The sequence below is a fragment of the Amblyomma maculatum genome, chromosome 1, assembly GCF_055883805.1.
Source record: "Amblyomma maculatum isolate TAMU_Amacu chromosome 1, ASM5588380v1, whole genome shotgun sequence".
NCBI lineage: Eukaryota > Metazoa > Arthropoda > Arachnida > Ixodida > Ixodidae > Amblyomma > Amblyomma maculatum.
In genome coordinates, this window is record NC_139344.1 from 194,236,093 (window position 1) to 194,262,645 (window position 26,553).

At 45.6% G+C, this 26,553-nt stretch overlaps 1 protein-coding gene across 2 annotated transcripts in view; it reads right to left on the bottom strand.

Annotated features, from left to right (window-relative positions):
• Hnf4 (Hepatocyte nuclear factor 4) overlaps positions 1-26,553 on the bottom strand; it is a 126,882-nt gene that overhangs the window by 12,971 nt on the left and 87,358 nt on the right. For both annotated transcript variants that reach the window (XM_084589956.1, XM_084589955.1), the window contains exons 3-4: positions 6,407-6,522; positions 581-730 (exon numbers count right to left, since the gene is read on the bottom strand). In XM_084589956.1, coding sequence (XP_084446082.1) covers positions 581-730; positions 6,407-6,522 — 266 coding nt within the window. The remainder of the gene's footprint in view (positions 1-580; positions 731-6,406; positions 6,523-26,553) is intronic.

The window sequence follows — 26,553 nt, forward strand, 5'->3', positions numbered from 1 at the left end:
ACAGCTCGGTCCATTCTTGAGGAGAGGCGATAAAATGGTCAGCAAGTAGCAAACAGCCCATCTCGCACCCTCTCCCTGGTCGCCTGACACAGGCCATTCACGAAGTAATCCGACGAAGGGAAGAGATTCCGGGCACCAGTTCGCGTTTTCTTTTGTGTTCGGGATATCGCAGGATTTGAGATGAAGCCTATTAAACAGATAGTGGTTCATCCAGAACACAAAAAAGAACTCGAACGAGTGCCAGCGGTCTCTGCCGTCCGCCCGCGTGAATGGTTACTGTCATGTGTCCACGATAAAATGAGGTCTGACGCTTCCTCCTACGTGCTGACCGTCTTGGATGCCCCTGAAAAAAGGTCTGAGGTGGCCTCTAAACGTTCAGATTCCGTTTTAACACCCCTCTTCCTGCGTCATGGCCTCCCCTGTGTTAGAAACCTCACCAGGAGGACTTTCGTGATAGATGTCCACGTACAAATTATAAAAAAAAAAACCTGCTAATTTCTTATATCTAAAGCACATAAGTAAATAACCGCAAGCGTGCGCAAAAACAAGTAAAATAATCGGCAAATGTCAGCGTACTTGCCTGATCTTCTATTGAGAGTTCCGTGAAAGAAGGCACCGACTTCGCCCAATCAACAAGAATGAGAAGTTGCTGCTTCATGGATTCACACACGTCGCCAATGTTGGCAATTTTTTTGTTCGAGATGCTGTATTCGCTTAAGGGCGTTGATATCTGCAAAAGTTGAAATTAAACATATCACATTTCTTGTCCGTAAATGCGTTTCTATTTCCTTTAGCGAAACAGACTAAAAAAAAAAAAAAAGCTGTTTAAATTTGTCGCTAAATGGGTTTTGAGTCGTTAGGAGTCATGGCGTTGCTTTCGGGACATTTCGGAAGCGCTTTCTACGAGACATCTGGTATCAAAAGGGGAAGACGTCGTACGTCGAGTGAGCGGGGAGGATGCAACGGCATAGATCGCTCAAGCAGGATCCAAGAAAGGGAATGAGGACAGTATGAGGGTGACAGAGGAGAGAGAAAATAGGGCTGCTGCGGGAAGACAGACCGGGCTGCACCTCGAAACTTTGAAAGCGTACCGCCGCTGAACATTCTATCACGGGGTCGCACAAGTTCAACAAAGATTGAAAACTGCGGACACGTGGGCTGCTTTGTGCAGGGGCTGTCTTCAACGCACGAAATTGAGTAATCCGATTTGCGAGTATGCACGAACAGCTCCTTCAGTGAAAGAGGCTCTGTTCAAGCAGAACGACACTACGGATAAAAAAACGGTCCCGCGAGCTATGCGAAGCAGAAGGTTGTTCAGGGAGTTCGAAGCGAAAGCATTTGGTTGCTGCCGTTACTGCCTCAGCCGCAACGACACACTGAGACGCGCCGCAACAGTCGCAGGTTCCGTCACGAGAAGCGGGACCGAGCGGCGGGCGCCGCGTAGAGAGCACGAATCATGGTCCTGCCAGCTTTGTGGAGCACAAAGCGATTCCGTTTGGTAGAAGAGCGGTTCAAGTGCAAGCTTACGAATTAATTGTATCCGGGTTTATGGTTTTGTTGGAACCCACGAGCAGTGAGCACAGCGCACAATCCGCCATCCGGGAACGTGTTTGAAAAGGAAACGCTGATGCCCCAGCACAGCTAGTAGCGTATCAACCACTCTTCTGGAAGGCAGCCAAGAAGCGCGCGCAATGTTTTTTTTTTCCTCCAGAAACGATCAACGCAGGCTGAATGGTACTGAACAGGGCCTTTTAGTAGCCAATACTCACAATGATTTCACGTCTCATCGTTGTGTTTTTGATTAAGTGATAGAGGATTGATGCAGCGGGTACAATCTTGGCCACTTTTATTTAGAGTTTCGAACAAGTCACGTGGGTAGCGCTGTTTATGGTAAATAAATGGCCACAAAACAACCGCTGTAAAAAGATTTAAAATTTGTTAAAGGTGTATTTCCTTTAATGGGCCGCAAAGAGCCCATTCCTGACGCGAGACACTGGTATTTACACTGCCTGGATTCCTCTTTGCAGTGCAGTGGAAAGGACATCAATACACATCAAACTTCAATACACACTTGCTGACCCTCCGCGCTTCACACTTTTACTGAGCATAATCCATCAAGGTAGGTTCTAGCTTTTTAACTGATTTTGTTACATTGGACAGCCTGTGCCATACCAACAGCTAATATAGAACTTCCGTATGATAACTGTAGCAACGATTGAGGCTGCATAAGAAAATCGGATGTAGTTAACGTACCCCTCCCCTCCCCCCCCCCCCCCCCTCCTCCCTCTAATAATTCGGTTTCCTCTGCAATGATTATGTCAAGGCATAAGTGAAATACTAAGCAGCAAGCTGAATAACACCACCCCCAAAACCTTACCGAAAGATGCTATAAAAGAGCCATGCAACAGCTAACATTTTTTTCTCAGACTCAAAGACTGATGAGCATGCAGAAATCCACATATCACAGTGAGAAGGAGGAGGAAAATATGTGCTTTCTTCGCTAGTTATATTTACTACATTTACCGACCGCAGGAGATCAGTGGCTGCGGTGTTCGGCAGCTGATCATGAGTTGCCGAAATTCTATGGAGAATAATAACAATAACTGGTTCACAGGAGAGGAAAGGGGCAGTATCTTTCACATTTGTTCTGTGGACACCAGAACCGCGCTGTAAGGGATGCGAGAAAGGTGGAAGTGAAAGTGGAAAGAGAGGAAGAGGTGCCGCAACAGATGGCTACGTAGTAATTTCGACCACCTGGGGATCTTTAACGTGCACTGACATCGCACAGCACATGGACGCCTTTTCGTTTCGCCTCCATCACAACGCAACCGCCGGCCGTCGGGATCGAACCTGGGTGCTCCGGTACAGCAGTCGGGCATCTTAACCACTCCACCATCGCGGCGAGGCTATGGAGGCCAAAAAAATAATTCCGGCAAGCACAGATTTCGGTGTACGCTAAAGGAAACTTCAAAAGGTCGAAATTTATGTGGAATGTCATGCTACGGAGTGCCCCTTGGCCCGCAGTGCTTCTCTGGCGAGTAAAAAGCTGCCAGCCAATTGTTTACAATATTAGTGTTGGTATATGAAGGTCCTTATCCTTTATATTAAATTATCGCTTATGCACAGCTGTGACTCGCACATGTATGACTACCTTGAGCCAATCTAGGCGAGTTTTTTTTTTTTTAATCATGCGAAAACATTACTTCACTATGTTCACAGATTTCTGTCCGCACACCACGTCCGCAGACCGTGTCCGTAAAATTGTGTTCGCAGCAATTGTAAATAATTGAGAAGTGATATAGGTTTATGGGCGGTATCAATCGATAGAGCGTGACGTAATGTCGTGTCTGAAAAAAAAATTAGGCCAATAAGTTAATTCGGTAATTAATTAGAGGCAGAACACGCAAAATCGTGTCCGCAGCGTTGTGAGTAATTGAGAAGTAGTAGAGATTATTGAGTAGTGTCAATCGATGAAAGGTTACGTAATGTTGTGTCCGAAAAATAATTAGGCCAATAAGTTATTAGGTAATTATTTAGAGTCAAAGAATGTAAAAGTAAAGGCGAAAATGGTCTCATTAGTCAATGGCTTGGCGCCACATCTGAATGTATCAAATACTAAAATAGTTCATTAAATAAGTCAATTAGGGTGACGTCAAGGAAAGTCAGTTAGGGTGACGTCAAGGATGTGACGTCCCGCAACCTCAAGTCGAGACAAAAAAGGGCATAGGCATTTGCACGCAATTTGAAAGTAGCGAAGACTAAAATGGGTAAACAAGAAGTTAATTAAGCAACTACAAGCAACCAGAAGCAACCAACAGCAGCATCAATGCTTTCGCATTCCTTTAATGCAGATTCTGCAGTGCTCTTTAATTTTTTTATGGGCAAAAATCTGCTACTGAGGCACCTGCGAGTTGTCCTGAAAAGCAAATTCTATTGTTCGGCACACTTAAAGCTTGTTTTCATTTCATTACCTTCGTTCTGGTTGAACTAATTTAGAGTACTAAGTTACCGTCTGTGCGCCGCAGTGGTTGCGTTGCACGAGGGTTCTCGTGTGCGTCACGCTATTTGATATGCGGAAGTGTAACTTGGAGCTCCAGCACAGTGCCAACGGGGCGATAGGAGGGGTAGCGCGGCGGTAATAGAAAAAAACGGCGCCACACGACGGTGAAACGTATGCACTGTGCTGATAAGCGAGGACAAGTGGGCGTCTTGGAAGCGTGCCACTCATTACCCAGCAAACCTAGCATGTAGCCTGCACGTGTAGTAGCACCTGTGGCAACGACGACCGGCGGGACAGTTTATCGCCACTACCGACAGCTCTTGTGTAACCTATGCGTCTAGCATTCGTTTACTTTCCCTCCTTACGCCAGCACCGACCTTCAGTATAGCACAGATACGGTCAGTAGCCTCAAATAGGGTGATCCGTGGCATGCAATGAGCACATAAAGGTTCGGTTTGTGGAATTTAACGTCCCAAAGCGACTCAGGCTATGAGAGGCGCCGTAGTGGAGGGCTCCGGAAATTTAGACCACCTGGGGTTCTTAAACGTGCACTGGCATCGCACACAAAATGGGCGGCTTGCTTTTCGTCCCCATCGAAAAGAGGCCGCTGAGGCCGGAATTCGATCCCGCACTTTTGAGCGCAATAGTCGGGCATCTTAACCACTGCACCACCGCAGCGAAGTGAGCAAGTAACGGATTCCTGCTCACATGATGAGACTGACTGCGAACAGGAAGACTTTCAAAACGTACACCGGGTGTCTATTTTTTTTTTTAACTGTTTACAGATCATTATTTTAAATCCGGCGAGAAATACGTCGGTGTGGTCTGTACAGCTGGATTGTAAAACAAAGCGGACTATACGTACGTGATAGAGCTCAGTGACTAAATGATTATTTAACTAAAGTTAGCAAATCAACTTCTCTAATTCTGAAATTAAGGGACAACATTACATTAAGAAATCAAAGGCCATCAACACTTACAATTAACGGCACACGATTCGGGGTTCATATGTCGTTGGTTCGAATCCCTTCACAAGCTTGCCTCGAACCTGACTGGCAGATGGATGCTAAATGAGAAGCGAAATGACACCACCCTCAACGCTGGACAAAGAACGATAGCGTCATAGGTGTTGACACGAAATCATGTGCGTATTTTTCCCGGGACGTTTGGAACAATGCCACGTATTTCCCCCGACTTTTCTGGGCTACGGCGACCGTTTAATAACCTTTAACCCCGTTCGAGCTCGGTCATTGGAAATTGGGGCTATCTCAGATTTCGTCAACTCAGGGATGGAATAATATAACGATTATATTCTACCAAAGAACGATTCCAAGCCGTCTAACTTTATGCGACTGGTCGGCCAAATTTTGAATGCGTGCATAATGAGGTTTCGTGCACGACTTTGCTTAACGGTTGGCCAAGTACCTCACCGCAGGTATGCGCCGCTGTCGTGCTAATTTTCGCCATCGATGCTCGACGGCCAAGCTTGGCGGACGACGCTTTCGTCTGGCGATGTTGAACTCACAAACCGATCGCAGTTTGCGAGGTTATTCACGCAAAAGGGAACCTCAAACAAGATCGATCGCAACCAATCGCACTCAACTACGGCTACAGAGAGCGACATTATTAAAAGCAGAACGGAGGTTTGGGCTAGTTGGTGATCATCCATGTTTAGGCAACAGCGCAAAAGGACAGAGACAAGTGGAAGGAGGTACACAACGACGACGCTGAACTTACAACTGGCTTTATTAATAACTGATAAGTACGTCTGGGTTTGACGCATGTTTTTGACATTGCGCATGTGCGCTGATTGAGTAGAGTATATATTGATCTGTGTTTTTCCAAATAAAGCCAGTTGTAAGTTCAGCGTCGTCGTTGTGTACCTCCTTACACTTGTCTCTGTCCTTTTGCGCTGTTGCCTAAACATGGTTATTAAAAGCCTTGGAGCGATCAGCTGAACCTAAACCGGTATGTGATTTTTCGCGTAGAAGAACAGTTTGGATCCGTGACGCGCTGTTTTCGGCTGTAAATGAGGCTACGACTGTTTAAAAGCGATATTTTTGCGTATATTGTGAGCTCTTTAGACGTTTTTGTTATTACATAAGGCTGAACAATTATTATACATTTTGCTGCTACTAACTTCTCACAAAAATAAAGTTGTTTTGTGAGCCTTTGTTATGAAAAAAAAACAAAGCAAAACATTTGGGCGGCACCTCACTGGCTCTTTTCGGTTAAAACGTCACGCCTTGGCGTCATGGTGACGTTCGCGTTGTCGACATTTCGCCCGCAATTTTGACGTCATCGCCCGCGGAATGGAATCGACTTTGCCGTCGTTATATTATTCAACCACAGGATTTCTATCTTTATTGGTTATGTTCAAAAAGAAAAAAAAGAAGTGGTACTTACGTTTCTTGAGTACATATCAGCATTGAGTAGAGTCGTGACTGAGAGTCCGGATGAATTATTAGATTCGTCATAACTGGGCCTCCGGTTGCTGATTCGGTCCCGCTCGTTTTGCACGGCTGAAAATAAAGGAACGGAAAACAGACGTCATATAACAAAATCCTTGCATGCTTAACCCTTTTAAATGCCGTTCATTCAGTCAAATTATTTTTTTAGCCTAAAGGAAATAAAAGCGCCGCGCCGATGAAAAGTCAGCTTTTATTCTAAAAAAACAAAACCTAACTTTTGGCCAGCTTAGTTAACCTTATCATGCCTTCTGTTACCTTCAGTGATACAGACATTGTATTTTTTAGCGAGAGCTACAGTGCTGCAGTCAGCCGAGCATTTCACCGTGTGTAAGACAGGTCACTAGTGCATCATCATCAGCCTGACTATACCCACAGAAGGGCGAAGGCCTCTCCCATATTTCTCCACTTAACCCGGTTCTGTGCTAGCTGCATCCACTTGACCCCTGCGAACTTCTCAACCTCATCCGCCCACCTAACTTTCTGCCGCCCCATGCTACGCTTTTGTTCCCTTGGAATCCAGTTTGTTACCCTAAGCGACCATCGGTTATCCTCTCTTCGCCCTACATGTCCTGCCCATGTCCATTTCTTCTTAATTTCCACTAGAATGTCGGTAACTTGAGTTATTTCTCTGACCCACTCTGCACGCTTCCTATCTCTTAATGTTACCCCTATCATTTTTCGTTCCATAGCCCTCTGGGTTGTCCTCAACTTAAGTAGAACTATCTTCGTTAGCCTCCACGTTTTAGCCCCATAGGTGAGTACAGGTAAGATGCAACTGTTGTATACTTTCCTCTTGAACGATACCGGTAAGCTGCTAGTCATAATCTGCAAGTGCTTGCCAAATGCGCTCCATCCTAATCTTATTCTTGTTATTTTTTTTTCATGGTCCGGATCTGCGATTACTACCTGTCCTAAGTAGACATATTCGCTTACTACTTCCAGTACTTCGCTAACTAATGCAAACTGCTGTTTCTTCCCGAGGCTGTTGAACATTACCTTAGTCTTCTGCATATTGATTTTCAAGCCTACCTTTCTACTTTTCCTGTCTAGGTCATCAATCGTTATTTCCAGTTCATTCCCGGAGTTGCTTAGCAAGGCAATGTCATCAGCAAATCGCAGATTACTGAGGTATTCTCCATCTACCCTTATCCCTAACTGCTCCCATTCCAAGCCTTTGAATACCTCCTCTAAGCAAGCTGTGAATAGTACTGGGGAGATTGTGTCTCCTTGCCTAACTCCTTTCTTTATGGGAATTTTGTTACTTTCTTTATGCAGATGGTTGCTGTGCTATGGTTGCTGTGCAGCCACTATATATATATATATATATATATCTTCCAGCACTTTCACGTACGGCTCGTCTACCACCTGATTTCGCAATGCCTGCATCACCGTCGAGGTTTCAACTGAGTCAAATGCTTTTTCGTAATCAATGAATGCTATGTATAAGGGCTGGTTATATTCTGAGAATTTGTCTATCACCTAGTTGATGGTGTGGATATGATCGATAGTAGAGTACCGTTTCCGAAAACCTGCTTGATCCTTTCCTTGATTGCAGTCTAAGGTTGTCCTGATTCTATTAGCGATTACCTTAGCAAATACCTTATACGTTACAGACAGTAAGCTGACTGGTCTGTAATTTTTAAGGTCCTTTGAGTCCCCTTTCTCATGAATGAGGATAATGTTTGCATTCTTCCGTGGTTCCAGTATCATCGATGACACCAGGCATTACGTATACAGGGTGGCCAGTTTTTCTAGCACGATATCCCCCCCCCCCCCCCCTTCCGTCCTTCAACAAATTTGTAGTTATCTGATCTTCTCTAGCTGATTTCCCCCTTTTCATAGTTTCTAATGCTTTCTTGACCTCGTACTTTGTCACTGGTGGAACGTCTGACTGTTTTTCCCTACCGCCAATCTCATTACGGTCCTGACTACTTTGGCTACTGTAGAGATCTGTATAGAACTCCTCGGCTACTTTGACTATCTTCTCCATATTCGTGATGACGTTGCCCGCTTTGTCCCTTATCGCATACATCTGGTTTCTGCCTATGCCCAATTTCTTCTTTACCGCTTTAAAGCTTCCCCCGTTCTTTACAGCATGCTCAATTCTATCCATGTTATACTTCCTTATATCGGCCACCTTGTGCTTATTGATTAGCTTTGATATCTCGGCCAATTCTATCTTCTCTGTTGGATTGGAAGCTTTCATACTCTGGCGTTTCTTAATCAAATCTTTCGGCTCCTTAGACAGCTTACCGGTCTCCTCTGTAACTATCCTACCGCCTACTTCTACAGCGCACTCAGTAATGATATCTCTGAAATTATTGTTCATTGCTTCTAGGGTAATGCCATCGTCCTCGGTTAGAGCTGAATATCTATTCTGTAGCGAGATCCTGAACTCTTCTGCTCTCCCCCTCACCGCTAATTCGTTGATGGGTTTCTTTCTTACTAATCTATTGCGTTCCTTCTTCAGATCTAGGCTAATTCGGGACCTCACCATCCTGTGGTCACTGCATCGCACTTTCCCGATTACCTCTACTTCTTGCATAATGGCGGGGGTTGAACACAGTATGAAGTCAATTTCATTTTTAGTCTCCCCGTTAGGACTTTTCCATGTCCATTTCCGGTTCTTCCGTTTGCTGAAGAAAAGTTATTGTGATCTGCAAACTCAACTAGTAACTCCCCTCTGCTATTCCTAGAACCAATGCCATATAGTGACCTACTGCCTGGTCTCCTGCCTGCCTTTTCCCTACCTTGGCATTGAAGTCGCCCATTAGTGCAGTATACTGCGTCTTTGCTTTTCGCATTGCCGATTCTACATCTTCGTAGAAGCTTTCAACTGCCTGGTCATCATAACTATATGTAGGTGCATAGGCCTGTATAACCTTCAGTTTATACCGCTTATTAAGCCTAATTACGATGCCTGCCACCCTCTCATTAATACTATAGAATTCATCTATATTACCCACTATATACTTATTGACAAGGAAACCTACTCCTAGTTGTCGCCTCTCTGGTAAACTTCGATAACACAGTACATGCCCATCCTTCAGCACAGTATATGCCTCATTCGGCCTCCTAACCTCACTAAGCGCTATGACATCCCATTTCATACCCTCTAGTTCCTCTAACAGCACTGCTAAACTAGCTTCACTAGCTAGCGTTCTAGCGTTAAACGTTGCCAGGGTCAGTTTCCAATGGCGGCCTGTCCAGCGGAGCCAGAAGTTCTTAGCACCCCCTGCTGCGTCACAGGTCTGACCGCCGCCGTGGTCACTTGTTCCGCAGCCGCTGGTGACTGAGGGCCAGGGTTTTATGGAACTAATCATGAGAGGTGGCGGCCAATTACTGCACCAGGGTGGCCAACTCCTGTTCTGGTGAGGGAGTGCGTTTCCGGAGGTGTTCACCGGCAACAGGAAAGAGTTGCAGCGGTGGCGTAGCGGTAGAACATCCGCCTCGCATGCAATAGGACCGGGATTCAAATCCCGGTGCCACGCAATTCTCCACCGGATAACAAAAAAAAAAAAAAAAAGGAGAAAATCCGCGTGTTGATGGAATTGCGTAATCAGGTTTGGGGTGCCACTAGTGCGCATGCGCGAAAACGGGAGGGTAGCAACAGGTGCGCTGCGCTTGACATCAGAGCTCGCGGCCGCCGCGGCCGCGTGCCAACGCAGACGCCCGAACAAAGCGAAGAACGTCTTGCCAAGCGGAGACGCCAACATGCAGAGCGCGATAATAATAATAGGAAAGAAGGATGAAAGTGGCAAAGAAAGTGGAAAGTGGAGGGCTACGGAGTAATTTCAACCACCTGGACATCCTAACGTGCACTGACATCGCACAGCACACTGACGCCTCTCTGATTCGCCTCCATCGAAACACAGCCGCCGACAGAGCGTAAAAAGCGGCGCATAGCTGCAGCAAAGACAGAGTTGGCGTAAGAAGGCTAAGAGAGCATCGGGAACGCTCGAACAGAGAGGAACAGCTTGCCAAGCAGTGATGCCAGACTGCCGAGCGTTATAGATGGGGCATAGCCTCTGAGGAGATGGGGCATAGCCTCTGAGGAGATGGGGCCTATGGAAAGAGTTCAGTCAACGGGAACCAACAGAAGAGGATGTGAAGGCACGTCCTGTGACTGATCACTGCATTCGAGTTTCCGAAAGTGCACCTGCGACCCGAACATTTGAAGCAGCTTTTGTGAACAATCCGTTTGGGCACATGTGTAGTGTGTGCGACATACTGTGGCACCAAATGGACTTTCCTATGTTTGGAGACTCTAACAAATCAAAACACTGCATAGACAAAATTGAGACCGCTGCATATGCTACTTCACAGATCCTCTGGCAGTCTTCGTCTCTGTCAAGCAAAATGAATAAAAGATGTGTATACCTAATGTCTTCCATTGCTAAACATACATGTCCACAACAAGCTCATCCAGAGAAACGTACCTCTCTCTACGTATATCCTGGCATAGCCGAGCTAAGCCGCTGCCATTTTTTATGTGCAATGCCTTGTAACAATTTAAACTCACGAAGCTAGCTTTTGCAGCATCTCTTTATTTTGTATGGTGTGCGTAAGTGAATATGCGCTTTGATGTTTTCATGTACTGTATTATATGCAATGTACCTTTGGTGATACGATATGTTGTTTTCTTTGGTTAAATTTGCCCACTGCTCGGAGTAAGAGTGTAAAGGGGGAGGACGATTCATCAGGCAACTTTTGTTTGCCTTTTTGTCGCCTTTTCGGCAACCAAGTTTTGTTGAAATAAATCTGAATCTAAAAAAGAAAAAAAAAGTGATAAGGCGCTCCGGCGGCACCCGCGGCGAGCCAGCGTTTTATTGGCGCATGGTGAGACTGGTAATTTAGAAAGCCGACAGCACATGCAGTGAAGCGTAAAGCCGCGTAAATCGTCCACAAATGAAACAATAGAAGCAGCGGAGACAGAAAATGCTTTTAAGTAGTCGGCCTGTAAGCAGACTGTATTCGCGTCAATTGATCACTGACATGGCCGCGGCTGTTGGATGCCACTTTCTGACCAATGAAATTATTGTTACTGCGTGCGTCAACGCGCATAACAATGCCACGTAGGTTGAACCAGGCACATCTTAGTCCCCGTATGCTCTCTCACTGCAGATTCACAAATCTCTTATTGGTTTGCGAGAACTAGCTAGGTACTACAGCACCAGCTCGATATCTGCAACTGATGCCTGATCACATATGAAAATACACCTTTTTTTAGACAACGTGAAGTGGACCGATGAAGGTTCTACGGTAAGCCTGCACAATGCCCATTACTGGTCGGCCCCCAGCGCACACTGGGTACGACAGCGAAGTCATCAGTCACCAGGTTCGGTGGTCAGCAAATGTCCAGTCCAGAATATGCCAAAGCTGCATTGTAAGCCCCTACAATATTGACGGAAGCCTCACCGGCAGGAACTACAGGATGCATCCTAAACGGCATGGTCATGAACTTTGGTTCGAAAGTTCCACTTAACGTGATGGCGTTGATGTGGTTTCAGCATGACGGTGCCCCACTGCAATCATTCTTTCGTGGTGTGGATTTTTTGGGCGAGAACTTTTCTAGGAAATACATTGGGCGCGACCGACCACTTGCCGGACCTCTGAAGTCACAAGAACACTGTCCCATAAACCTTTCCCTCTGAGGATACGCGAAGAATAAGGTTGATAGAACGCAGCCTTCTAGCCAAGGCGACCTGAAAAACAGATTTAAAGAGGTCAGGACGAGAACTCCGCGATAGCATGACTGTGCGCTCTGCCCGCACGATGAACTATCTTTTCTTCTTCTTCTTTTTTTTTTTTTTTTTTTTTTTTACTTTGAATTGCCTTAGAAGGGCGGCATTTCGAACTCGTTACGTCATCTTCTTGTTGTATTGTACATACAGCGCAATCGCTGGCTGATACGGAGACTTTTTTCTTTTTTCTTTTTTTAGCTTTCAGACACGCTAATTTTCTCGCTAGTCCAATAAACGACAGATTTTTATTCCACATGGCCACACAGTGCAATATGTACGGCGCCGTTTCTAAACGTTCAATATTAATTTCGGGCTTTTGAGCTTCCTTACCGACCACCCAAATATCACCATAAAAATATGATTGCACTTTGGCCTTCTCAATGTGACCTGCGTCGATTTGAGAAAAAAACCCTGTCGGCATACTGTTAGGCCCCATGTTCTCTTTTCTTTACTTTAGAAGCAGGCGCTTGGAAGGCATCGGCACCGAAGTCTTTATCTATGTCATTTGCTGACTCACCTTTTGTTCAAGACAGTCAAGCTAAATATGTGCCTCAAAATGACATACAATCACATTAATGCTTCCAAGATGCAGAGGATAGGGTAATGCTTGTCACGCAGATATTTACCAACTGATTGGCTAAAGGCATTTTTTTTTCTATGCGAAGAGAGGCGCGACTCGTCTAGCAGTGCATAGCCGACGGTCGAGTTCATGCTTCTCTTAAACGACCTGTTTGATGCTTTAATCCAGTGTTTTCCGACAGGAGGCCTAAAAATGGAATGCAAGGATTTTTTGTTCTCGAATGTGCATCCCAGTGGCTGAACTCATGGGAGCAACAGGTGATCAGCGATGTAATTCACAAGCACCTTTTTACGATGCAGTCAACTGCCGAAGGCCTACGCGTAATATTGACATCTGTGCGGGAGCTGTCAATTCACCTGCTGAAGGACTGTATCTCCTAGTATATATTGACAGCGAAGATGAACCAAGACCCGTTAGAGCGCTTATCTGGTATAATCAGGCAAGCTGGTAAAAAAAAAAAAATAAGCATCCGACGTTTCTCACGGTACTACCGCTAAACTGAATGCTCATCTTACAGACGTTCGTAAAACCGCCAATGTTTAGGAATTGTACGGTATCTAATAAAAAGCGAGCAGGCGTTGTGATTTTAGCTGACATTAGAGAAATTACAAACATTCATCCACACAACGCATATGAAAGTTGGATGAACTGAAGAAAAAGCTTCCCGGGCTCATCGAAAAAAAAAAAAAAAGCTGGGAATGCGAAGATTTCGTCGATATCGACGACCTTCCCACGGACGCAGCTGCATTGTCTACTGCGCTAAAGGGTTCGTTTCTCGAAAAGTTCGCAATGTAACAACTCGCCCGGTTTGCAAATATGCTCTTGAAGGAAAAAAAGGTCTCGCAAATGTTCATGAGGCCGATCTCGGGAAATGTAAAGCCAGAGGCTGGTTCACGCATCCAAATATACACATCTTTGGCTTCTTCAAATACACTGAAGAAAAGTTCGCTAGGTACGCAGATTACGGAGATGCATACGACAAAACTGCTGCTACTGTGTACTGAAAAATTTCCATTTCATGTTTTCTTGTAGTACGCACAAAGAAGAAATTCTTACCAAGTTGCTACATTACTATTCTGCCTAAGCATGCGTCAGTACTGCAGACAACTGTAGAACAAGCATGCCAAAAAGGGCCACGACTTTCGTGAGGTGTCCAAGCTTGTGTAAGCCCGACCGCTTAAACGAAATGAGCGTGACTTTCCTCGCTTATATTCGTGTCATGCACTTCTATTGAGCATGTTGCGACCTCTTATGGGATCGCTTCCTCGCCTGAAAATTCTGAAATTAAGTTAAAAAAAAAACGTGTGTCGAAGCGATGTTATGCTACATACACGGGTAATGGCAAACAGATGTGCCTGGGGCTTTTTAATTAGTGACGCCGCATAAGAGTGATTAAAACAGTGCATGTACCCTTAAAAATAACTTTGTCATCCTCTGTCATTACACGACTGTGACAGCACACACCCAGTAGCTTTTCCATAATACTACAACGTCATGTCCATTCTTGCGCACTGTTCAGGTTTCGGATTACATTATTAGGAAACGATAATGCAGTCTCCAGCGAAATTGAACCACAGGCCGGCAACCGTTCTTCGGCTGATTTGTTTCTACTGGTCAATTGCAATTTGGGCGCCCGACTTTGCCGGCATCCCGCAAATCCTTATGATCAATGAATAAATGACCAGCCATCACAATACGCACAAACCGCTCCAACATGGTCAAAAGATCCGTGCTGGGGGCCCTACGTCCTACATACACTAGAAGCGGTACGCAATCAGCGGGCGTACGGAACGGAAGGCAGAGCGCAAGGTAGCGAGCCTACATGCGCAAGGTGAAGCCCCTCAATAGAGAGTTTTAGAATAGGGGGCCCCAAGCTTTGGGGCCCCCAAGGAGCTTGGGGCGTCGGAATGCGCATGCGCAGAACGTAAGGCGCTCTTGGGGTCTTGGGTTAACGCTAGGGGCGGCCCCTATTTTTCGCCCCAAGCCGCCGTTGGGTCGCTTGGGTTACGGCAACATGGCGGCGTTCGGTCAAGCGGCGGCCGCTCGCCTCGGCACACATTTGTCGTCACCGCTCCATGGTGTCACGCGTTCATGGAAAACGAAAGGCCAACGAAGCTTATGCTACGTCTCATGATGCCCGCACAACCAAATTTTAGCGATAAAACGCACTATATTTTCAGATTGCTTCCGGATTTACCGAACTGCTAGGCTTAGCGAGTTCGCCTCCTGGTTGCCATGGGGACCAGACGGCGGAAAGCGCGGAAGGTTCAAATGAGGTTTCCCGGTCTCGGCCTGGATTCACAATTGGCCGATTTCGTCTTGTCGGACGAAAACGGTTTATATAACCGGTAGTCTTAAGATAGTGTTTGCACAATAATAGTACTTTTTGACGAATAAGATAGCGTTGTTGGCTTTTATATATTAAAATGATTTTCCTTGGCTATCGTCGTGGCGCTGCAATCGACGAACGCAAGCCCGGCTCCGCTGCGTCGGGAAAACCACTATTCTAAAACTCTCCGCTCGGCTAGCACGTTGCGCTGCTGCGCGCTATTTCCTTGGGGGCCCCAAGCCTTGGGTCCCCCTATTCTAACGCAAGGGCGTTTCTCGCGCCATCTGTCTGCGCTCTCTAGAAGCAGAGTCTTACCGCCGGGCGCTCTGCGACGGCGCTCTCTCCTAACCTTCATCATCTAATGCTGGCGCTATCCTAGAGCTACTCAGACTATTTTTATCTTCCCTTAACTATCTACCTAATTATGTTTAGTTACTCAACTGTTTAGGTATTGACCACAAACACCCAGAGCCACCCTAACCCATAGGAAGACAAGACCCTTCGTCGAAACGTTGGCTTGCTTCTGTGGCTCCCCCTCAACGTTTGTTCAGTTCTCTTGCATACAGTGCAGCCATCTTCTCGTTCTACCCTGGATCTGCAAACCCTAAGTAGAACACTGTACCCGAAGTGTGATACGCAGAGTTGTGCAACACCTTCAGAAACCTCTCAATGAATTGCTGTAATAGTTTTAAAATATGACCTTCAAGGTCCAGGGGCTTCAGCAGTATCAGCTGCCCACCAATGCAACCCCACACCACTACCGCCGCCTAACGCCCCGCGAGTTAAACTTCGGGTTTCTCGCGCTGTGCTTTGGGTGTCGTCGTCTTCATCTAACCGGGCACGAGACAAGCCGAGAGCAAGAGCACGCGGTTATTTAAATGTGACAATCTTAAATTCAACATGTGGTCGCTTTACTGACGCGCGCGCGCGCGCGCACACACACACACACACACACACACACACACACACACACACACACACACACACACACACACACACACACACACACACACACACACACACACACACACACACACACACACACACACACACACACACACACACACACACACACACACACACACACACACACACACACACACACACTAGGGCGCGCCGTCTCCCAAGTATGCAGCAAATCACGGAAAACATTGGGAGATATGAACAAACAACCTAAGTTATCACTGGTGTGAATTCAGTTGGTTAAAATATCTAACGGTGTCGCATTGTCAGCGGCTAACGGTAATTACAAAGCTGTGAATTGTTCTTTCTACTGCGTTCGCTAGCTGGCACGTAAGAATTTATATACGACCAGTGCGAATGGTAGCGGATGGGTATGCATTAACGTTGCGACTCTGACTAAGCGACAGATTTGTGTTGAGCCCGCCACGGTGGCTCAATGTAGGCAAGGTGCTGGTGTGTTGAACCCAAGAACGTGGGTTCGACTCCAGCCGCGGCAGCCGCTTCTCCATGGAGGTGAAGAGCAAGGCGCCCGTGTACTGTGCGATGTCAGAGCACGTTAAAGAAAAAAAACCTGGATGGGCAAAATTTCCGGAGCCCTAAACTACGCCGTCTCACAAAGCCTAATTTGTTTTGAGACGCTAAACCTCATAAAACAAATTGTGCTGATAAAACGTATTCAATCAAATCAGCGACAAAGCTTTAATTTAGCAATTATTTTCATTTCATGGTCTTCTGATAAGTTGAAATCATATGGCCATAGCCATCAAATTTTCACTGCAATGATGATTTTGAGCTGCTCACTTCCTTATGCATAGTGTTCAAACCGCTGTTGTGACTCGGGCTCCAGCCGAGGTTCGCGCAGGTTCTCCAGCAGCTGAAAACAGAAATGGGCCTAGGACGCCGGCGAGCGACCGCTGCCAAATGCAGCGAAGCGGCGGCGACGGCGGTGGAATGAGCCTTTGTCTCCTGCTGCAGCGGCCAGCCCTCCTTGCCCTCCCTGCCCCGCCCCCCCTCTTCCCCTTCAGGACGGAAACAAGCTGCCCTTTTGGGCCTTAATCCCCCTTGGCGCCCACGGCGGCAACAACAGGGAACCTATCCTTGAGTTGAAAGGGTCAGAGGCGCGTGGCCGAGCAGCACTGACTCTGCTCTCCGAATTCTCGAATCAGGCGGATGACCGTCTGAGAGGTATCAGAATGTATCTTGAAACCGCGCAAAAAGGCAAAGGAAGAAACTAACACGGCAAATCGCGGAACTTCAACTCGTTTATTACAAAGGTGCATCCCATTTTATACATTCATCGCAATCGCACTGTAACCTAACAGGAGGTACCGCTGGGGATATGACCTCCGGCAACGGCCGACTTCTCGGGCTGTTTCGCCTTGGTGGAGGATCTCCTCCACCAGCACAAGATCGTCATCAACATCGGACAAGTTTTCCCTCGCCGCCGACAGATGTGCGAGGAGGTTCGAGCACCACCCTCGGTGGTTGGCGGCATCTCCAGTGATCTCTTGTGCCCTACTGGTTGGACTGCACAAATTGAGCCTTGTTTCACCAGTTAGGGAGGTGGGGACAACCGATCACATCTAAGCGGTCGAGATTGTCTCCACCGAGAGCTCCATTTTCTTCATTCAACTCGTACATATCTCACCATGTAAAAAGTGGTGTGTAACTTTTCTTTGCCTCTCGTCCCTGGCTGCTTATGCTCTGTCGTGTCGGTACCTCATGGTTCCACTGCGGTGAAGCCTAAGTCCCCGAACCCCGATCACATCACCGCCAATAATGTCAGTTTTCGATAGGAAACTAAATCCCGGTCTCCTCTCCACTTTTTTTCAACTACACAGAGCGATTGAGCTATTGACAGAGCAATGATTGACAACTGACTATACGCCATTCTTTCCGTCAAACCGGTTTTCTTTGTATTCGATTTTTCATTATTCTCTATCTCTTCCCCCGCGGCGGGGTTGATGTGTTCACTAAAAAGTAAAATAGACACTGCGCTTTTCGTACCCTGCTTTGCTTCTATTCTACCATTCACGTCTTTACTCCTGGTACAGTTGAAGTGTCCATGGAGAAGTGAGACAGTTACCGCGCTTTCCTACCGCTTTTAATTTTCATTGCACCATGCACCAGGCCCAGGCTTCAGACATTATCACCGGTCAGCGCTTTCAGAGATTACAGTATTAATGCAAAGGCATTAAAACATTATTCTATTTCCCACATGAAGGACACTAAGTTCACGTGAAACAAAGTTTTGCAGCTGGGCGAAATTATGCGCTAGACTGTGCGGTTCGCTTGGGTGCCAATAGCCTTACAAAGTGATGTGGTGCCATCCAAATTTTTAATAACATCGCACGAGCGGCGATTTTTTTCAGCTGCATCTGGTGCCAAGACAAAGGGAAATCGGGCAAGGGGACAAGCAGGCGCTTCGATCATGCTGCTGGAGACAGCGTTTTGCTGTTTTGCTTCGTGCGAAGCAACCTCCGCGAAGCAAATGTCACCACCTAGTTCTAATAGATTAGCGTTGCTTTTGTGTTGCATTAAAAGCGTGTTTGACGAACTCCGAGTTGTAGGTCAGTCCACTCTAGCAGTACCATGCTACCTGCCAACCTTCCAAATTAGCTCAGTTGGTAAAGCGACTGCCTCAGACAGGCGGTGGTTATGGGTTCGACCCCCTCCTCCCCCCATCAGGACGACTTTTGATTTACCTACGGACTATCTGCGAAAGCCGTATACATTTGGTTTGTGGTCATATGGCGGGTCTCGGGTGGACGCTAATGAGGAACCACTCCCCTATTAGTATAACAATGATCCGATATCGAGGATACTGCACAAGTAGCATTACGCAAGCATAGCATCCGCCGTTCGAGGTTGATATCTACATGCCCGGGTTATTAGCGCTGCTTCGCGAAGCGCGCCAGAAGCTAGGTGTTCGTCATGATGAAGCCGATTTCTGAAATAAGGCTCTCGCATCTGCAAAAACCCGGCTTCATGCGCTGCGCTTCATGCGTGACGATATGCGCTTGCGATTTGTACGATGATATGCATGCGCCGCATTGCGGGGAAGTGCCTCATTCATTCATTCATTCATTCATTCATTCATTCATTCATTCATTCATTCATTCATTCATTCATTCATTGCGATGAGCACCTATTTTTGTCCCTCGACGCGAAGGGGGGCAGCAGCTGATACACCCACCAACTCGCAGCACCAGTTCTAGGAGGACTTTTTTTTTTTTTTTTATAAGATGGTACTTGATACTAGTACTTGATTTCTAAGCATATATTATGTTCTTATGTAATGAATGACTCTTTTTAGGCTGAAAGCACGTAGGTATTCTGTCTTCGAATTCTTCGCTTCGAATTCTGTCCTCAGGAGGTCTGGAGAATAATACCTTCAACTCGCAGGGCGCGTATCCACTATTGCTGCAACGTACAAAGCACTTCTTCCCACAGAGCGCATAAGTATTCTCTCCTTGCTGTAACCAAATGCACAAAATATTCAAGACTGCGGATGAACGTACAAATCTGCAGTTACAGACGAAGGGAATGCGTGAGTCGGTCCTGCTGATCTCCATACCCCTGAACTGCCGATTATGCAACCAGGGATTGTTGTTAGCAACACGAAGTTGCTAAGCGGCTATTCGTCAAACGAAGCTACCTGCTGGAGGTTCCTACGGTGCCATCTCCTCAGCTGGTCGAGCAGACTACGCATGTCGATTGTAAGGAAATTAAGTCAGATTTTCACTGTAAGAAGCGGCACGAAAGGTGCTACGTGCTTAATTAAACTTAGGTGCTTAAGTAAGTAAAATAGAAGTATTTTAAATAACGCAGTGTTTTATTCCTGACACGGGTCGCGAAATCACCGCACGAGTGAGGTTTCACCGTACGAAGGCCGGCAGAATCGGAGGAACGCATATCTTCCCGCACCCTGGTGATCTCCGCAGCGCGGCGCGCCGACAGAGCCGTTTTTTTTTTTTTTTTTTTTTTTTTTTTTTTTTTTTTTTCCGCCGTGGCTATAAAAGCGACGGTCGGCATCATTTCACCTCGGCGCCTATGACCAGGCATGGATAATATAGGATTCTATGGCGTAAGCAAACATTGAAAATGGTTTTCTGCGCGTGCTAGGGAGGGCGTTTATCGTAAATGTGTGCTGTTTTCGGTATCATCAACACCATAGCGTATAAAAGCAATTAGTCGCAGTTTTTTGGAGCTCCGATGCAGCCGATGATTTCCGAGGGGTCGGTTCGCATTTATCAAAGCAGCCTGACAGATTTCGGGAATTTCAGCAGCTGAAATTGTGGGCATGCCCTTGCCTCGCAATGCTTCCTCCCGTCATTCGTCTTCAGTCGACGCTCGCTCGATATTACAAAAACCGAAGGGCTGTACATTACGAATGCCTCTATAACCCGGTCCCTGTATAGGCCTGCTAGGTTTTTTTATTCATAAAAAAATATATTTATAAATGAATAACTGCTAGTTGGTGCCCATTCTGGTAAGAAGCTTTGTTGTCTTTGCAAACCCCTTTGTCCGTCAAGTATCTGCCGATATTTGCTGTCTCTGAGCCCTTGACACCTATGTGGCTAGGCTTCCACGTCATTCAGTTATGCATGACTGAAACACTACCAATAGCATGACCACAGTGCATGTCCACATCTACGTCGACCGCTCAGCAGGCGGCACCATAATTTCATCTGTATTCAGTGCATGAATTATTTTCTTAAAAGTTTTACGAATGATTCGAAATTTCTGAATGTGTTTTGCAAAAGCAAAAGCTCTATTCTATCAAAATATACCCTCATACCCTCGTCACAAGCTACCAGCCAACATATAAAGCCCCGCTTTAACCAAGCCGTATGAACGTGCCTGCGTGGCTATAGAGATAACGTGAATGCAAGGGTCTTGGCAGGCTGATTCCGATATCAACCTTCATATGAAAGGAGGGGGCCGATTTGGCAGCTCCTCCCAAACGTAACGTCAGGAAACCCTATGTTTAATTCAGTGTGCGGTCATGTCAGTTGCCACCTGCCAGTGTCATGCCGGTGCATTTTCTCTCACAACGCCGGCGCCGAAGTCGGATTTTCGGTGAACGGGGCCTTTGCGTGAGTCCGCGCTAGCCGAAACAAACTGAAGCACAAGCTGAGCCACAGTTTTCTGGGTTGTTAAAACATAACATCATCCTGTTGAAAGGATTCTTTTCTTCGTTAAATATTTTTTTGAATAAGTGTTTATAAAATAGCTTACTATATTGGGTGCGAACTGTGCATGATTCTGCGCATTTGGTTAACGCGTCTTGGAATGAAACCCCATGAATGAGTGTCTTCAGAGCATGAAATTTGTTACTGAAAACCGGCTTCACCAGAATCATCCCACTTTAGACGTAAGGATGACCTGTACGTCCCGACCCCTTTATTTATTAAGAGAACCGTATGCCAGCGAAAGGCGCTCGACGAACGTGATAGGGTTTACGCACCAGGCATCTTCCAATTTGAGTGGCTTGCGTAACCTTCGTGCCAAGGCTCTACTAAGGCACCTTTGCTCTATTTTTTTTTTCTTTCTTCCACTTCCTCCTCCACTTCTCTCAGAAAGGAGAAAGAGAGCGAGAGCATTTTATTTGGCGACAAATTAAGCGTCCAACACGTCTTCGCCCAGCACGGTACGGTGGAAACGTCCGCCGAGGGTGAGGTAGTCACTGCGCCTTTCATTTCATATAGGACCTATTGGTATGCTGACAATAGCTGTACATGGCTTCCTAATTTCGCTTGCTCGCTAGCAGAATTTCGCGACGCAATATGCAGCAAAATCCTTGCTCTGCGGCGCGTTCAAAATGAAGCTAAACGTTTCATACCGGCTGAATTTTTATTTTAAAATTTGCAAGCGATACGTTTGTGCGGTTTTGCACTGAAGTATTGTACAGAGAGAAGGACATCATGTCTGTGACAGAGCATAATGATTAGACAAATAATTTACTAAAATTCGGTAATCAATTTTTTTTATATTTTAAGAGGCGGCAGTATATTGTGAAATTAAATGCAATCAACACTGAAGGTGAGTACAGTTTTAAATTCTTTCTTAATCGGCAATGTACTTCGATATGTGGTAGGCCAAAAACGCAAATGCACATCTGAATGCCAGCTGCATGGGCTTTTCCCCTCTACATATTTATAAATAGCATCGCTGCGCGTCATATTGTCGGAAAAATCATGTTAACTACTATACTATCAAACATACAAAAAAAAGGAGTCTGTATTTGATGCATTATAAATGAGAGCGACACCGGTTTATAAAGATGCAATGCGGGAAAGCCAACTCAATGAGCTTTAAAATGTGCATTGACATGTTTTGAAAAAATAGTGCGATTTGTAAAAATTTTAAAACCGAACTGCCATTCGATGTCGACGGTTTTCAATTTCGCTATATAACACTGCCCCTTAAAATCAAATCTAAAACGTGGATTAGATAATTTTACTTATTTAATCGTGTAATCGTTAGGCTTTATCACGTGCGAAAAATCCGAATTTCTGTCAAACCCACGTGCACAGGCGGCACCGACGTATTTGTCGAAGTTTTTAATATACAACTCTCAACAATTGTAGCTGTTTTTGGGACTAAACAAATGCCCGGAATTCTCTGCTCTAAGGGTTAAATCCGAGCTATTTCATTCAATAACTTGAACAGACCCGGCTTTTTTCAGCGTTTCTGTACAAGCGGAGAATGGCGTTGGTTTTCAGAAACAATCGTTTCGGAAAAGTGTGCTGCTTCAACGTAAATCACGACTGTTTCTTTTTTGAGATATCTGAAAAATTTAATTAAAGTGCAAAGTTTTCTAGCTGCTTTAAAACAAATGTTTTTTTTTTTTTTTTTTTTCAGTTTCTGCGTTGCACTGAATTAAGGTAGGTTGCTTTTTTTCTCTTTAAAAAATTGCTAACCGTACCTATTCGCATGCTCTTCGACTTCTTCGGAAGTATTTCCCCAATCGATGGAAGTTGACTTAACCGACAAAGTTGACTCACAATTCTGAAAAAAAAGCTTCAACATCCCCAAGTCGCCCTTGACAACGAGAGCCGCCGTAGTGGAAAACATCGTAGTAATCTCTACCCCCTGCGATTCTTCGACGTGCGCTGACATCGTAGGGCAGGACATGACAGGGGCGTTTTCAAACATCGCCTCCATAGAAATACAGCTACCGGGCCGGGATTCGATCCAGAGTCGTCCTTCGGTTGAGCATACGAACGCCATTGCTACTGAGCCACTCCTTCAACCAAGCCTCCTACGTTCCACTGAACCGTAGAAGAGGTCGACAGCACGTGAATACGTCATTTAAGTAAGGGGCATACCGGGGTGCTTTTATTGCGATAGCAATACTATGCCAGGTTTCGGCCCATCGCGTAGTCCCGGGATGGGGCCACGTTTCACCTTGAACAGCCGCGAAGAAGATGAAGAAGATAAAGAAAAAGAAGAAGACGAAGAACTCTCGGTCACCCGCAGCTAATGCTTTCGCTCCACATTCGGTTCAGCAGCATTGAACCCTTCTCATTTATATGTGGGCTGGTAGCTTACGCTCTGGCGTCATACTCTTAAAGGATGAGCTTAAGTGTCCCCAATAATGTAGCACCTTACACTAATAGGGCGTGATAGGGGAATAATGTAGCAGGCAAAAGAAGCTTCCGCCGTTGCTATCGTAAATAACTGTTAACAGGCCGTAATTTTAAACCATGCGAGGGTCGGTGCGGTCTGTGCAGGTGCATTAATTGTAAAGCAAGGCGGACATTACCACGTGATATAGCTCAGTGATGAAAAAATAAACTAAAATTAACTAATCAACGTTTTAACCTTTGATTTCAAGGGCCAACTTTATATTGCCACGTGCCTAGCGCCGTGAGGCCGCCGTGCTTGGTGCCGACGACGACGAAGCGTTGGTTGGCTCGAGAGGCGCGCTGGTGCTGGACTCTGTGATCGGAGCTAGAAGCCGACCTTATTCTCGGGTCCTCGTCTACGTGTACCTTCACGGCTCCCTGTAGCTTGAGTCGTGACAATATTAAGAGATAGGAGGCTGCTAGCTTAGAAATTAAGTCCTGTCTTCAAATGTTCTCTATCGCCAAAACATTTCGAAAAACCTAACGTCAAATATAAGCATTTTCTGGCTTCTAAAGTCGGCTTCCCGCAGTGCACATTTTTTAAATGTTGGTGCTGGGCATAATATAGTCGCAGAAATCACGTTAACTGCTTCTGCGGAATAAAATAAAGAAATGTCTTCCATATCTGCTGTATTATAAATATGAGCAACGCCATTTTAAAGTCTGCATTGTAGGAAGGCAACTTTACGAGCTGAAAAATGCGTACTTTTGACGTTAAATATTTCGAACGGCATTGTCGATAACGATTATTTAAAAACATGTCTGAGCTCTTATGCTGACGGCCTTCAGTTCATTTTATTACATTGGTCTCAAAAATCAAAAGCGAAAAGTTCATTACTTAATTTTAGTTAACCGTTTAATCACTGAGCTATATCAAGTACACAACGTCCGCTTTGCTATACAATCCGCCTGCACATTTCACACCGATGTATCTCTGGCAGGATTTAAAATAGCTATCTGTAAATCGTTAAGGAAAAAAAAAAAACGGTATATTCCCGGCAAAGCACACTTATACACTCGACATCGGTATACTTTCCAGACGCAAACATCTTCGATGTGTTCTATCGCAACGTTAGATATTCATTATCTGCTCGTCGTCTCTTTGGGCTTTAAATAACTGCATCCACAATTAACGAACAATCGGCTCAATTTGTTTCGACATAAAGGCCTTGCCTGCAACTTTCAGGCTTCACATTGTACCGCATGTGCGACAAGATCTGCTGTCTTCATATGTATTCCTCCCGTCCTGGAAATCAGTGGTTCGTCTACAAGCGATGCAAGAATTGTAGACTTCAGGACTCGCAAGGTCAGCTCCTCACCCTTTTCTGAATACCTTACCGTCGGTTTACCACCAGCAAAACAACCGAGATTACAAAACAGCTGCTGCTGGTGTCTGTGATTGGGCGATAATGAAGAATGGCTCAGTTTAGAATCTCGAGAATAGCTAAAATTGTCAACGGTTCAGTCCCAAAGAAAGCGCAATTATACGTAAAACTGAACTAATCACCTGCCAAGTTTGAAATAGAGAACGATAGTTCATGCCTTCTAATGACTAGGATACCAATAAAACGCACAAATATATTTAATCCTTTTAAAAAGCTTGGTTACGCTTCTAAAAACCCATCCAACTAGAAATTCTGATTGCAGGCCACTTGACTAGCTGAGGAAGGCGTGGACACGAGTAAAAATACATCACCCGCGGTAGCCTGATATGTCCCAAGTTTGCCCAAATACATGCTTCAGCAGTAACCAGAACTTCTGTCCATTATCATCCGTTATTATAAACAAAATTATTTTCAGAGCGTGCTCTTTATTAATTTATTTCACATCTTGTGCAGCGTCTTGGCGCAGCCTACGATGATCTCTCTCCAGGACAAGCTTAATTGCGTCTTAGAGCAAAGTAAGCCACTGTGCAACTGTAAGTCTTCTCACAAGAAACAGAAAAGAAAGCCGGATGCAATAACTTATCTGAAGGTTCTTTATAGGGAGGAAGCTTGGCATTCCTGCGATGCCGCGGATAATAAATTGAAAGGAAATTCCTTGCAGGAGCGTCTTATAAAAGCGGCAAGGCGTTTGAGAAAACAAATTAGATTTGTCAAGCGGATCCCAGACACCTTGTCACTTTAATCTAACAACGTATTCGTCAGGATGGCATCACACTCAGGCTACAGCTTACCAATACTACACATGCTTGGAAGGAAGTTATTTGGGCTTTTTTTTTTTTTCGTTTATTTCATTTGGTACTTACAGTGGCCTTATCTTGTTCAGAATAATGTGTGCTTTAAAAGACGGATCACTTGTTGTCATAACTTCTCGATGTGCACAATAAACTCCTGCATTCCTTTTTTAAAGGACCAGCCGCGGTGGCTCAGTAGTTTGAGCTCTCGCCTGCCCAACCCAGTGATGCGGGATCGAATCCCGGGCCGCGGCGGCCGCTTTTCGACAGAGGCGAAGACCCAGGTGCCTGTGCGATGTCGATGCGCGTTAAAGAAACTCAGGTGGTCGAAATTTCCGAAGCCCTCCACTACAGCGTCTTTCACTACGGCGTCTCTCATAGCCTGAGTCGCTACGTAACGCTAAACCCCATAAACCTAACCAAATATTGGTTAATCGGGCATTCATTCCGACGACTGCTTAAGCTCTATCACTACTAGCTTGTTAGCTGTGCTAACTGCGTCTGTTCGTGCCTGCGTTTTATTTTATTTTCTTATTGACACTGCACTTTTTGTGCTTCTTTCTTATTTGTTCACTTGTTAAAACTTCGTGTTCGGTTCGCTCACATTCTGTTGCCCTGATTCCGATCTCTTTCCTTTCACCCACAGTGTGCACTTC